Raw genomic sequence first — 14,112 nt, forward strand, 5'->3', positions numbered from 1 at the left:
TTAGGGAAATATGTTTCTTTCTACTACAAAATAGGGTGTAAAGAGTCTTCTCAGCAAAGCTCTAACAGCATTGCTAAGGAGAATCTGTCGTCAGTCAGCAGAAGACATCTGTGTGTAACATGCTGAGGCTTCCAGCCACGTCTTGTCACTACCCCAGTCTCTGACCACGGACATGTGGCCTTACTATCACTACTCATCACCCTGCCTACCTGACTTCTTACACACAGGCATCTTTAGACTGAAGACAGGCTAGTTGCACACAAGTGTCAGAGATCCAGCAGACTGTTCCACCTCTGTGCACTCCGGCATTGCCGAAGGTTTGTAAGCTTCCGTCCAACCCCACTCATTATAATGGGGACCAGCGGAGATCCGACCGCATTCCAGCAAACATGCCGAGTGGCGGTCTGAATCAGTTTTGATAGAAGACTCTTTAAATTCGAATCAACAACAGTTACACTTAAAGCCCTTCCAAAGAGTTTCACTGGAGAAGGAAACAGAAGAAAATATGGATCCATCCTTACAGCTGACCATACATATGGGTAATTTCATCACTATTTAATGTCTGTGGCCTCTCAATAGTATCCCGGATATCAACACGTCACAGTTTGGCTCATACATATGTGTAGTCCTTGGCTCTCAGCATATCAATCACTCCACAGCATATATAATTGTGCTGCTATGTGAAGGATGTGTCAAATTAAAACTTCTACTCAATACACAGAACACTACATCCTGTAATTGTTTTATAATTTCAGTATTTTTTATTATTTTATCATTTTCTGTATTATTTAAATACAGTTTTCAAGATATCTGCTTGTAGTCATTGAATGTGGACACTGTTTACTTCCAGTGGATAGAAATCTCTCCCGGTCATAATACGGACACATGCTTTAAGTTACAGTAGAGAGCTATGTAACAAGCCGGGAACCTATATGCCCATTACAGGACCAGGTTGTGGATTTTCATCCTCTGGAGGTAAGCAATAAGGGTTCCCATTCAATGACTCCAAGCAGAGATTTGATTTCTGATTTCTAATCAACAACACCACAATTTGAGATTTGTTCTAACATTTTTATTCCAGTATGTTTCCACCAATCCTGTGCAAAGAGACAATTGCCATATCTTTCCAGTCAGTGCAAAAGGTTCGGAGAGTGCATCTGTCATGTAAGGCACGTTGCCCATTCACGGGAGTCCGATGAATGGTCCATATAGTGCTGCCTGATTTTACACAAAATTACCATGGGCCAGCCCTTCTGGAGTGCTGCCCCCATCCAGGGCCTTAACAATTAACATCCCATTTCAGAGGAAAAAATATGTGAAAAAGAGAAAACAATTAACACTTCCCCTGCCAGAGAGAACTTGTTCACCTAACTTCATGTCAGAGCACTGCCCTGCAGTCACCCGGCATTGAAGCCTTTAATGATGAAAAAAAGACGTCCATCCAGTGTAAGAAATAAATTATGTGACTAATGAAGTTTTCCGGAGATCCAGCAGCTTCCAGATGTGATCCTATGATCCTCAGTCGGATTTTGGATCTAATTTTTCTTTCTCTTCTAAATCCATCTCAGTGATGACAGAATAGCATAGGATCTGGGTATATCGAGTGATTATCGCTACAGGAAAAGACAAACAAGTGTTAATGTCAACTCTGTGACCATGAAGTCCTGGGGAGCTATTTTACAAACCCAACCTCCAACTACTCCTGCACGCAGAAAACTAATTACTTAGCCTGCAGCACCAAACACGGAGTAGGTTGGTCCATCAACTATACTTTATATCATTTACCGGCAGATAAAAATTTGTCCTGGTCATCTTTATAACGCTCAGTGGGGGAGATTTACTAAAATACACAGTCCAAAATTCTTGCATATGCAGTGTCCCACTCTGTGCAAGAAGTGGGTCCCTAAACCTTATGCATGTCATCTTATGCCATTGTCTATTCCCTATGTATTAAGCTGCAAATTTCTCACAACAGGCCATAGCATTAAGTGCCATAGCATATAGAACTACAACGGTCAACAGCGGTGCGACTCTGCATTCACATGCGGAAGCGCAGCCGTTCTATGATCACGGCAGAGTGCTCCACTTCAATGTGTAGGTGTGGCCCTCTCCCGAGTCCACTTGGCCACTGCGACACTCAGGCATTTTTATATGCCATTGTCACCCTGAGCCTGCAGTGTACCGGCAATATTGGTTGTTTTGAGCAGTAGCGTAATCTAGTGGGCTTTCTGCCCTTACCCAAAATGGCCGTCTCAGTGTTGCAGCCCAAGAGCGCATGCGTCATGTGACGAGGTTAATGTTAGACGGAAGCACACATTATGCGTCATAGGGGCATGCGCAGTGGCGATTCAGGTACGCCGGATCGCACATGTCAACATGGATGACAGCCGCCCTCCTTCCTGCATCTATTACGTGTATCACCTGTACCAGTAAGCACTTAGCACTTTATGTAATTGTTCACAGCTGGCACTTATTATATGATCTGTGTAAACAAATGTACTGTACTATATATATTCACTGAACTATTGTACAATTGTATGCATCACGATTCAATGATTCTGTATGGTTGGTTTTATTGATTCATATATTTATAATGTATCATGTATTACGATTTTTTATTAATTATGTCCACTTGATATGTAATTGGCTATGATTGGTTGTAACACTATATATATCCAGAGTTTTGATTTATACACACTGCTTGAGGAAGGCTCCTGTGTAGGAGCCGAAACGTCGCTACAGCCTTATGGGTAAATAAAGTTTATTTTATTTTTATCCATTGGAGTGCTGCCCTTTTTTCATCTTCTATATATATATATATATATATATATAAAAAAAAAGAAAAACAATGGCGGCACCGGAGAAACAACACAGGAAGGGTGCTATGTCCAGGGATGTAGCAGCTTACCCCGTCAAATATAGATGAAAAACGGACAGCACTCCAGGTAAAAGTTGATGGTGAATAAACACCATCAACTTTTACCTGGAGTGCTGTCCGTTTTTCATCTATATATATATATATATATATAAAAGTTAGAGATAAGAGGTTAGTGAAGGAGAGGAGAGTATGTAGCCGCTGATGTGTGCCCCCTGGGGACTCTCCAGTAGGGCAATATAAGTAGGAAACCAAGCCCAAGGGTTACTGGATCCCTTTTTGTAGTACCACTGTCCAGCCAGAGACGAAGTGGACTTTTGTGTATTAAAGCAACATGTTCAAAGAATGGAGCAGAAGACTGATGCCTGCTGCTAGGGAGACCGCCCTGTTGGTTGCCAAGTTCTGATCAGAGATCCAAATACCGGAAGTCTGGGTTATTGGAGGGAAGACACAGCTAAAAAAAGTACCTTTCCCACACCAGCCAAACCTAAGCCTGTATTGACCAACCCTACCAAGCCTGTTTTTGGGATTTGCAGCTTTGCCATCTTATTGTATAACAAAGCACTACTAATGGATTATAACTACCTCAAGGCAATTATTCAAGTAAAGTTCCAGTTTGTTTAACTCCTATCTCTCATTGCACCTTACGGTGCTGGCACCAGAACACCAGGGACCCTGCCTCCACGGCACCTTAAAAACCACACCACCTAGGGCACCTCAACCACCATCTGGCGGGAGTCCCTGGACAACAGAGTGTGCCCCGAAGGAACTGGTGTTGTCCTTCCATTCACTGCACTCTAGCCCAGGGAGCTCTGCAGAACTGTGAGTAAAACTACTACTACCCCTATCAACCCACCGTAACTCACATATTGCCCCTGCAGCCCGGGCGCTGCAATAAATTGGTGTCACGAACAGGCTACAATCCTGTTCGTGGAAACCCCTTTTTTCTCCAGGCTGGAGGGATGTACTATCTCTGCTGTACTATAGTCATATACTTCTGTATCCTCTCTAGAAATACTATCGCCTGACAGGTGGCCTTTCTGTCTTTGGTTATGGTGGCCTGGATCTTCTGAAATCTTTTCCTTCTATGGGCTGGTGCATGGAACTAACTCGGGAGTTTAGATAACTCTCCAAAATAATATTCAGGCAGATTATCGGGAAGGAACGTTACTGCAAACGCTCGTTCCCAACAATCTTCCCATCTAAATGTGCCGCCGATCACATGATGAACGAGCAGAACGGCTTGTTCATGGGGTGATAAATTATCGTTTCTGGGCAGCAGATTGCGCGGTTTAAACTGATCTGCTGCCCAGAAACAGTGCAGCTCTATGAGTATGAGCGATCACAATAACGATTCCTCATTCTTATACTGTGGAGGTGATCGCTGCATGTAAATACAGTGGTCTCCTTCACTAAACGAGCAGCCGCCTTAAGTTTACACTGACTAAGAGCCCATTTACAAGGGCTGAGGATTGGGACAATTATCTAGGACGAAAGTTTGTCCATTCCCAATAATTGTCCAGTATAAAAGTGCTGCCGATCACCCGATGAATGAGCAAAACCTCAATCATCAGTGTTTCATGCGGCATCCAATATGTTTGTGTGTGGGCAGCACATTGCCCTGTGTGAACATGAATTTCTGCCTACAAACAATTGGGGGTGGGGAAGTATTTATTATAGGTGAGCATTTTACCCTGGTCTATAATATCCCCTGTGCGGCCGGAGGATGCCCCGGTAGTCCATGTGCCTAAAGTGATTTCAGTCTTCTTTTGCACCAGAAAACTGGAATAAAAGAAGGTTAATATGCCGTGTCCACTGACTTCGACCCCGCTTCTTTCGGGAAAGTGGTGAGGGCACGCGTAAAAGTACCACTTGCAACTAAATTTAGATGCAATGCTGTTTAAAATTTCGCAAACATGAAAACTGGCATGGGGGGAATGATAAATTGATTAATCTGTATGAGTAGGAATGTTCACAGTTATGATCATTCATCCCCCACAGAGAGGGGATGATTGCTGTATGTAAAAGCAACTCAATAACTGAGAAAGTACAATATACGTTTCCTATCACTGCTCTGTGAAAAATGGCCCAGATTTACTTTAAACTGTGCCACTGGATATTACTACATTTTGGTGCAATTTGTCTAATCTTATATTTTTTATTTACATGCTCAATGACGGAGTGTGGCTTTGCTGAGAAGGTGGCATGGCGTAAAATTTGACTTTTTGCACCAAAATGTGCCAGCATTTCTGTCTAACAGTTGTCCTAAACTTTTAGATAGACAGTCTAGAAGTTAGCAATCATCTGGTGGTGTAAATGTACCGCCGATTACCCGATGAATCGATAATCCAATCGTTTGTGCTTACACAAAAATCGTCGTTTTCCGGCAGCAGATCAGTATGGGGAAGAGCGATCCCATTAGCGATCGCTCTTCCGCATTCTCTGAAGGAGATTGCAGCATGTAAATGCAGCAGTCTCCTCCACCAGCGAGCAGCAGATTGTAGAGAAGGAACGCTTCCCTCCCGACAATTTGCTGGTCTGTCATCTCGTGTAAAGAGACTGTTACAAATAATGTCTTCCCCTCACAGAAGTAGTAAACTAAATAATGGGTTACCTATCTATATAGGAGATTTATCTCTGTGCTGACTTTTATACGAGGACAATATTTTGTATTTAATTTTCAATGGAACAGAACTACCAAAATGAAAATTTACTATGAATATTTGGGGTCATTTATCAAACTGGTGTAAAGTAGAACTGGCTTAGTTGCCCATAGCAACCAATCATATTCTACTTTTCATTTTCCAAAGGAGCTGTCAAAAATGAAAGGTAGAATCTGATTGGTCGCTATGGGCAACTAATCCAGTTCTACTTTACACCAGTTTGATACCCCAAGTGTCCCTTTAAAGACTCCTGTCTACATGTTTACCCTGTGAAACTAATGGTAAATCTAGGCCAATGTATTTTATGCTAAATAATGGTGTTTATTTTAATTTTATTTTCACTGACTTTTAATTTTTTGGTGTAATTTATGACATTATTTATTAAATGAAAATTTAAATCCCATTAAGTGGTCACTATTTTATGACTTTCTTTTAAAAGTTTAAACATTGTATTCTGTGTCATTATGCACTAGTGTGCCCTAACAGCAGGATTACGGGACAGAACTTTGTAGGTTCCCAGGGATGACCGCAGACGGTAATCAAAGGGTTAACAGCCAGGGTCCGAGCTTCCTCCCGTGACCCTGGCTGTAGGAGCCTGCACTAAGAAGCAAAACTGTTACAGTTGGTTCTTATTGCAGACGCGCTCCAGGAGTTGCTCTACTGAAACGACAGCAAAAGATGTCACTGTACGCTGAGGACCTGCACCAACCAGGAATTGATGAAGAAAATTGTATAACTTATAAAGGTGTGGAGTGATGCTTAAAAGATCTAGCATCTGAAAATTCATACCTGCTACGCGACGGAGCCACTGTGGTTTCTTTTGCTCTGGAACACGTACAAGAAGGAAATAGACGGGAACTCCGGACAGTGCTATGGCGATTCCAATCAGTGAGTTGATCAGGTCACTGTACAGTGGCACAGCCACAAGGAACACAGTGCATAGGCAGAATACTACTGGAAACACCAGGCTGAGCTGTAATGAGCAGGAAACAGAGGTCACTGACACCACACTGCAGCATTTTAAGAATACAAAATTAAATTTGATATATATTTCATGTGGCCCATTTCAAAAGTCTGCCCATAATGAGTGATGATCGACGACAGAGCAAGGTGCTCAGTTTCTTCCATTACATGGTCATATCATCGTCAGTATGTTCAGAAGAACAATCATGGTTTGTACCCATACAGTTTCCATTTCTGATGGTTTACACATAGGGATGTGCTCCTGATAAACTTTCACACAAACATTGGTTGAACGAGCGAAATTTATATTTTCCCAACCTTTGTTAACTATACCACTGGTGTCAGATTTAGGCCTCTTTCACACGACCGTATGGCTTTTTCAGTGTTTTGCGGTCTGTTTTAAACGGATCCGTTGTTCCGTTTTTTGCTTCCGTTGTGTTTCCGTTTCCGTTCCGTTTTTCCGTTCCGTTTTTCCGTATGGCATATACAGTATACAGTAATTTCATAGAAAAAATTGGGCTGGGCATAACATTTTCAATAGATGGTTCTGCAAAAAACGGAACGGATACAGAAGACATACGGATGCATTTCCGTATGTGTTCAGTTTTTTTGCAGACCCATTGACTTGAATGGAGCCACGGAACGTGATTTGCGGGCAATAATAGGACATGTTCTATCTTTTAACGGAACGGAAAAACGGAAACGGAATGCATACGGAGTACATTCCGTTTTTTTTTCGGAACCATTGAAATCAATGGTTCCGTATACGGACCGTATACGGAACGCAAAAAACGGCCCGTAAACGGGGGGGAAAAAACGGTCGTGTGAAAGAGGCCTTAGGCCGAGTTCACACGAACGTGTGTGACCCGTGCTGCGGCCCACAAATTGCGGGCCGCAATGCACGATCGCCGGCCGTAGGTCAGCCGCATCGGATCGCGGACCCATTCACTTTAATGGGTCTGTGATCCGCCCGTTCCGCAAAAAGATAGGACATGTTCTATCTTTTTGCGGAACGGAAGTACGGGACGCAACCCCACGGAAGCACTCCGTAGTGCTTCCGAGGGGTCCCGTTCCGTGCGGCCGTTCTGCAATTCCGGATTTGCGGACCCATTGAAGTGAATGGGTCCGCATCCGTGATGCGGGATGCACACGGAACTGTCGCCGTGTATTGCGGCCCGCAATTTTCGGGCCGCAATATGGCCACGGATCACACACACGTTCGTGTGAACTAGGCCTTAGTGTAGCCTTAAAGGGGTTTTCTGGGACTCCTATAATGACCTTTCCTCAGGATAGGTCATAAAAATCTGATCAGTGGGGGTCAGACTTTCAAACAGCTGTTTGAAGAGGCCATGGCACTCCAGTGAGTGCTTCGGCCTCTTCGTAGGTCAGTGACCTAGTTGAAGCTTAGTCCCATTCAAATGAATGGGCCTGAGCTGCCATACCAAACTATACAATGTCCTGAGGATAGTTCCTCAATATATAAATCCTGGAAAACTCCTTTAACAATTTGAGATCTTTTTGTCAGTCTAAATGAACCATAAAGGGAGCAGTAAATGTGATTAAAAAAAAACACTGGGCTTAGTGGCAGTCTTATTACAGTAATGTGACTACCTCTCCCCACACAGCGGCCCGAGGAAGCGCGATCCCACGCGCAAAACGGCCGTCGCCGCTTGCAACAGTGTGTCCGCCCCTGGATCCAATATGCATTCTCTTCTAAGGAAGTTCTAATAAAGCAGCAACATTTTGTCTACCCCGGTGAGTGCCGCGATTACTTTACTTCTTCTCTCCTCATTGCGCTATACTGCCTCAACTTCTGTGTCGCTGAGCACCACGCAGCAGAGTACATCGCACCACATCTAAGGTTTCTCATTACTTCAGGCTGTTTCAGTGAAGGCAGTGCCGCCTCGCACTTACCTCCCCATATGCTACCTCTCCCCTCAGCACCTAACTTTCCAGCTATGGAGAACCTACGTAGAGCAGGTTAGGACCTTCTAGCGCTTTATTGGTCTGTTACGAGCTGTAGGGTTTGTCTTAAATAATGGATCCATATGGAAGCATTTGTGCTACCGCTTAAATCTTTTCTGCTCATGTTTTCCTTTTCTGGTATTTCTTTATTCTAGTCCGCCCCACCAGGGGCAGATTGGCCATGAACCTTACAGGGAAATTTCCCGGTGAGCCGATGCCCTCGGGCTGCCTGGGCCCTCTTCATGGCCAGCCAGTGAAAGTTTCTGGGGATGTATTTTGTGATGGGCTGTGGTATTTGGCTATGTTGGGCAGGTATAATGTGCCACAATATGGTATTGCTGGCCCTTCCATCAATTTGGACCTGACTACAAAATGGGGCCACTTTTAGGCTGGGTTCACACTTGAGCGCATTTTATATGCGCGTTTAACGCACGTTTTTATGCGCGTTTTTTTGCAATAGTAAACGCGCGTTTGTGTGATTGACTGCAGTGTCCTATGGCCACAAACTCAAAACGCCCCAAAGAAGCTCAAGAACTTGTTTGAGCGTAGGGCGTTTTTCAGCGCGTTCAAACGCGCTGTAAAACGCTCAAGTGAGAACCAGGGCCATAGGGAAGCATTGGTTTTCATGTGTTGAGCGTTTTACAGCGCGTTTGAACGCGCTGTAAAACGCTCAAGTGTGAACCCAGCCTCAGTATTTTTCCCAGGGCAAAACCAGCCGTTCACCGGAGAATGCGCAGTAGTTAAAACGATGCTGTGCCAACAATGGGCATCGCAGTGTGCATGCTCCGGCCCGGAGAGGCAGTGGACAGTCGCGGGACCTCGGCCGGACCTTAGGATGATGTAAGGGAAGAGGAGGGCGGGCATATGCAGAGGCTGGGGAACAATGAAAAAAGGCAGGGCAGCCTGGGCACAAACACAGTGAACGCCGCCCCTGGGCACTTACGAGTGCTCATTTGCATATCAATCAAAGTTTGTTTTTCCAGCTTCTGCAAGTGTAAAGACAAAGACAAAGGTACCATTACATTCATGTATAGGTGTGCTATAGGGCAATGTAAGCACTGTATATGGCCATATGGTGGTGACAGACTCCCTTTAATGTCTGCCCCTGCCCCCCACCCCCAATCTCCTACCCTTTCCCTACTGTCTGCATCAGGTTCTAAAGAAGTATGTATATATATGTGGGACCAAAATCAGGCAAGATATGTTTATTGAAACTGGTGTTATATGATTTATACGTACAATCAGTCATAATTCATGCCCATGCTTACTTTGTACACTTGTGATGTTTTTATACTTCGGTCTATTCTACCGGTGTTTGTTTTCCTGACTGCAGCAGTGACGGCCCATGCTTACCATGTCACCACTAAAGGCAATCACTGCACCCAACTGGCTGCATAGTGACGAGGTGTGTATGAAAGGTCACTTTTGCAGCCAGGAAGATGATGTCAACGTTGCAGGTCAGAAGAGAAGCAGCAGGGGACAAAAATCTATCACTCTGAAATTTTATCACATTTGTTGCTGCTGGAAAAAAATATTCAAGTAGCATGGACAACACCTCTAAGGTTCATTTAGACTGGCAAAAAAGACCTTAAGTAGTTAATTATGTGCTTTCAGGGCTACTGACACCATTGAATCTATAAAGACAAAAAAATAATAATGTGACCGAAGGAGACAATGTGATTGTACAGAAAAAACACAAAAGTAGACACTATATACAAGCCCTTGCACTGACCTTGAGGGGTCGTGGTCTGTCTGGCTCCTTCCAGCGCAAATAAAGTTGACCCGCAATAGACAGGCCCACAAATAACCAATAGCTGAAGCTATAGTAATTAATGAGCTGGAAGATATCTTCTACACAGAGGTACACCAGAGCCATGGCACCCTGTAAATGGATAGGAGGCAGCAGCACATCACGTAAAGTTCATGCAGACGTTTACTGCTCAACAATCACTGAAATTCTAGCCGACACTTATACAGAGAACCATATTTTACCTAAATGTGGAGTAAAGTCAGGAATCTGGCCACAGTTTATGTAATCAGAAGAATCAGAAGAAAAATGGCTGTCCTGATGTCCTATACATTTAGAGCAGATTTTAAATCTCTCTTACATCTATCTGCTGTAATTAAGGACTGTCAAATCTGAAACATGTAAGCACCGGTATCGCAATTCATGGCTGGCAGACTATGGGGGGGAGGGGGAACGATATCTGTGGAAAGGGGGGGTTTGAAATAGAAAATACTTGTTTTTTTTTGGTTATTTTATTGCATTTGCAGCTCCTCTTTTTTAAGACTCAGACATCCCCCTTTAAGTCCTTTATCTGCTTCTACAGATGAAACAAAGTTCTACCATTCATGTCAGTAACAGACATAGCACTCATCATCTCTTCTGATATTTTATGTATATTGCCACCACTAGTGGTCCTACAAACCATACTACTAAACATCTTAATACATGTATACAAAGCCGAGATCTTCTGCCCATTGGCACACTTACATTAAACAGCAGGGCTGGTATCGGGGTGAATCGCTCCACATGGATCATACTAAGAGCATCAGGAAGGTGACCCTCTCGAGACCCAACAAAGAAAAGTCTAAAATTGGGGACAACAGCCAAAAGAAACGGCTAAGTAAATGAATCAATGTGAACAGATTTTAGAAGGACACGTAAAACTGACAAGTCCAAACGTTGCTCTACTCACATTACAAATTGTGCCATTTTTTTTGTTATACTTGCCTATTTTTAACCCAATTGGGGCATTGCTTAAAAAAAACTTCTAAAAAAAAGCCTCAGAGTGCAATTCTTAAGAGGCTGGTCTGTAGCTTTTAAATGTATAACCAAAGGCACCTTCACCAATTCAACAGCTTAGGCTACTTTCACACTAGCGTTCGGGGCTCCGCTTGTGAGCTCCGTTTGAAGGCTCTCACGACCGGCCCCGAAAGGATCCGTCCAGCCCTAATGCATTCTGAGTGGACGCGGATCCGCTCAGAATGCATCAGTCTGGCACCGTTTGTCCTCCGCTCCGCTCAGCAAGCGGACACCCGAACGCTGCTTGCAGCGTTCGGGTGTCCGCCTGGCCGTGCGGAGGCAAACGGATCCGTCCAGACTTACAATGTAAGTCAATGGGGACGGATCCGTTTGAAGTTGACACTATATGGCTCAATCTTCAAACGGATCCGTCCCCCATTGACTTTCAATGTAAAGTCTGGACGGATCCGTCTGAACTACTTTCACACTTAGAATTTTTTCTAAGCTATAATGCAGACGGATCCGTTCTGAACGGATCCAAACGTCTGCATTATAGGAGCGGATCCGTCTGGGCAGACAGCAGACAGATCCGCTCTGAACGCTAGTGTGAAAGTAGCCTTAACTAAAAGTGAAGAGCCTTAAAGGCGTTCTCCAGTCTGAAGGCCACTTTTCATAAAAAGTCAGTAACTGAATAGCTGTATTTGAACCTGACATTTTATTTCTGCAAAAACCTCTGCGTCAACAAATAGCAGATACGGCAGCTACAGTGGCTGTTATGCGACAGAACGCAGTATACCTTCAGGCTTTATGACATAGGGGGAAACTAGCGCCATAAACTGTGCTGGCACAATATTCGGCATCATTAAACAGCATCCGTCTATCCACTCCGCTCTGCTGTTGGATAGAAGAGTTCCACTTTGAGCCCGAGAAAGGATTTAAATAGATGGAATAGCATGTGTGCATTCACACTCGGCAGGCTTGTCGCAGAAATGTATGTGACTGAAAATCCGTTCCAGTCATGTGAATGGAGTTGTTTCTGCAGCAAGCACATGGATTTCTGCAAACCCCATTCAATGTGAATGGGAAATCACAGGAATTTAGATTTATGTGAATTCACCCTAAGGCTAGTTTCACACTAGCTATAGCGCGGCCGTTTTCTTCTGGACGATTATCGGCATATTTGTTGGGTTGCGGGCGGATCTCTGCTGGTCCCTATTATAGTGAATGGGGCTGGACGGCAATGCTGGAAAGAAGAGGGATCCGCCTGCCGGATCCCTAGCGCTAGTATGAAACTAGACTTAAGGGTATGGCCACATACCCTGCTGTGGATTTTCCATATTGGAAAGTAGGCATTTTATTTGGCTGAAAACCACAGTGGGAAAATCAGATTGTGCAGACTCTGCTACAGATTTCTCTGCATACATGCTGTGGATTTGCTGCAGATTTACAAAGGGTGAAATCCTGGGCAGTCTGCATAATTTAACTTGGTGCAGATTTACAATTCATGCCATGCTTTGTACTGATTTCACTGTGGCAATTCCACAGCATTTATACCACGTTAGGGTACTTTCACACTAGCGTTTTTCTTTTCCGGCATAGAGTTCTGTCCTAGAGGCTCAATACCAGAAAAGAACTGATCAGTTTTATCCCCATGCATTCTGAATGGACAGTAATCCGTTCAGGATGCATCAGGATGTCTCCAGTTCAGTCTTTTTGACTGTTCAGGACGGAGATAATACCGCAGCAAAAAAACGGTGCACTTGCCTGAATGCCAGCATTTTTTTCTATAGGAATGTATTAGTGCCGGATCCGGCATTCAAATTGCAGTAATTTACGGATCCGGTATTCCGGTCTGCACATGCGCAGACCTTTAAAAATGTGAAAAAAATAAATACCGAATCCGTTTTGCCGGATGATACCGGAAAAACGGATCCGGTATTGCAATGCATTTTTCTGACTGATCAGGCATTTTTCTGACTGATCAGGATCCTGATAAGTCGGAAAAATGCCTGAAAAAATGAAATGCGTTTGCATACAGTTTGCAACGGAACTGCCTGCCGGAAACAATGCAAGTGTGAAGGTACCCTTACATTACTCAGTTCCACAGAGAATATGAGTGATGACATTATTTCTAGATTTACATAGAGTTTGGAAGACATTTTCTGTCTAAATCATGTAGACATCTTTTTTTACCTCGATGCAGCTAGGATTGAAGCATTCAGGCCTCCAAAGCATGAAAGCGCTACAGCCAGGGGGATCGTCCAGTTAAATATTCCGAATATCTGATCAGCAAATGTCTGGGAAAAGACCAATCCGGGATCAGTTAACATACATAGCCTACATACAGTAGCAAGCTGAGACTTCTCATTTACTTCCCTTTCATCGTTCTATACCTTATTCATTATAAAATGCAGAGACTAACTGGCTTGTGACTAACTTGATGTAAACATTTCTATAAGGTATGTACTGTGCATTTACCACGGCCACGGCATCACTTCCCAGTATGGAGCGCATGTCCAGAATGGTGTAGTATGCTACGTTAGTGAGTAGATATATGACAGTCACAATTGGCATGGAGATTCCAATGGCAAGGGGCAGATTCCTGTGGAAAACATAAAATGACAGGAGAAAGGTCATCTTTCATGATACATTAGTAATCCGCTTCTAATCTCCATCTCTTGGATTATAATACCTCCCTGAGTTACTACACAAGGATTAGACAGACGTACATGATAACAAGCACTTCACCACATAGGTGGATATATGATATTCTGCCTGTAGATTCTGTGGCCATGATGTAGCCTGCCAGTCAGGAGAGTCAGGTTATATCCCACATCCTGCTTCTACAAAATACCCAAATTATTTGATCATTTTCTTCCCTCCATCTTTACTCCTACATT

At 43.7% G+C, this 14,112-nt stretch overlaps 1 protein-coding gene across 3 annotated transcripts in view; it reads right to left on the reverse strand.

The window, feature by feature from the left end:
* Positions 1–1,056: 1,056 nt before the first annotated feature.
* The window catches only part of SLC7A7 (solute carrier family 7 member 7), a 61,639-nt gene continuing 48,583 nt past the window's right edge, over positions 1,057–14,112 (reverse strand). For all 3 annotated transcript variants that reach the window (XM_040416856.1, XM_040416855.1, XM_040416854.1), the window contains 6 exons: positions 13,691–13,814; positions 13,406–13,509; positions 10,961–11,057; positions 10,199–10,348; positions 6,328–6,511; positions 1,057–1,613 (listed from right to left, as the gene is read on the reverse strand). In XM_040416856.1, coding sequence (XP_040272790.1) covers positions 1,519–1,613; positions 6,328–6,511; positions 10,199–10,348; positions 10,961–11,057; positions 13,406–13,509; positions 13,691–13,814 — 754 coding nt within the window. In that variant the 3' untranslated portion in view covers positions 1,057–1,518. The remainder of the gene's footprint in view (positions 1,614–6,327; positions 6,512–10,198; positions 10,349–10,960; positions 11,058–13,405; positions 13,510–13,690; positions 13,815–14,112) is intronic.

Source organism: Bufo bufo, chromosome 2 (assembly GCF_905171765.1).
Source record: "Bufo bufo chromosome 2, aBufBuf1.1, whole genome shotgun sequence".
NCBI classification, from domain to species: domain Eukaryota; kingdom Metazoa; phylum Chordata; class Amphibia; order Anura; family Bufonidae; genus Bufo; species Bufo bufo.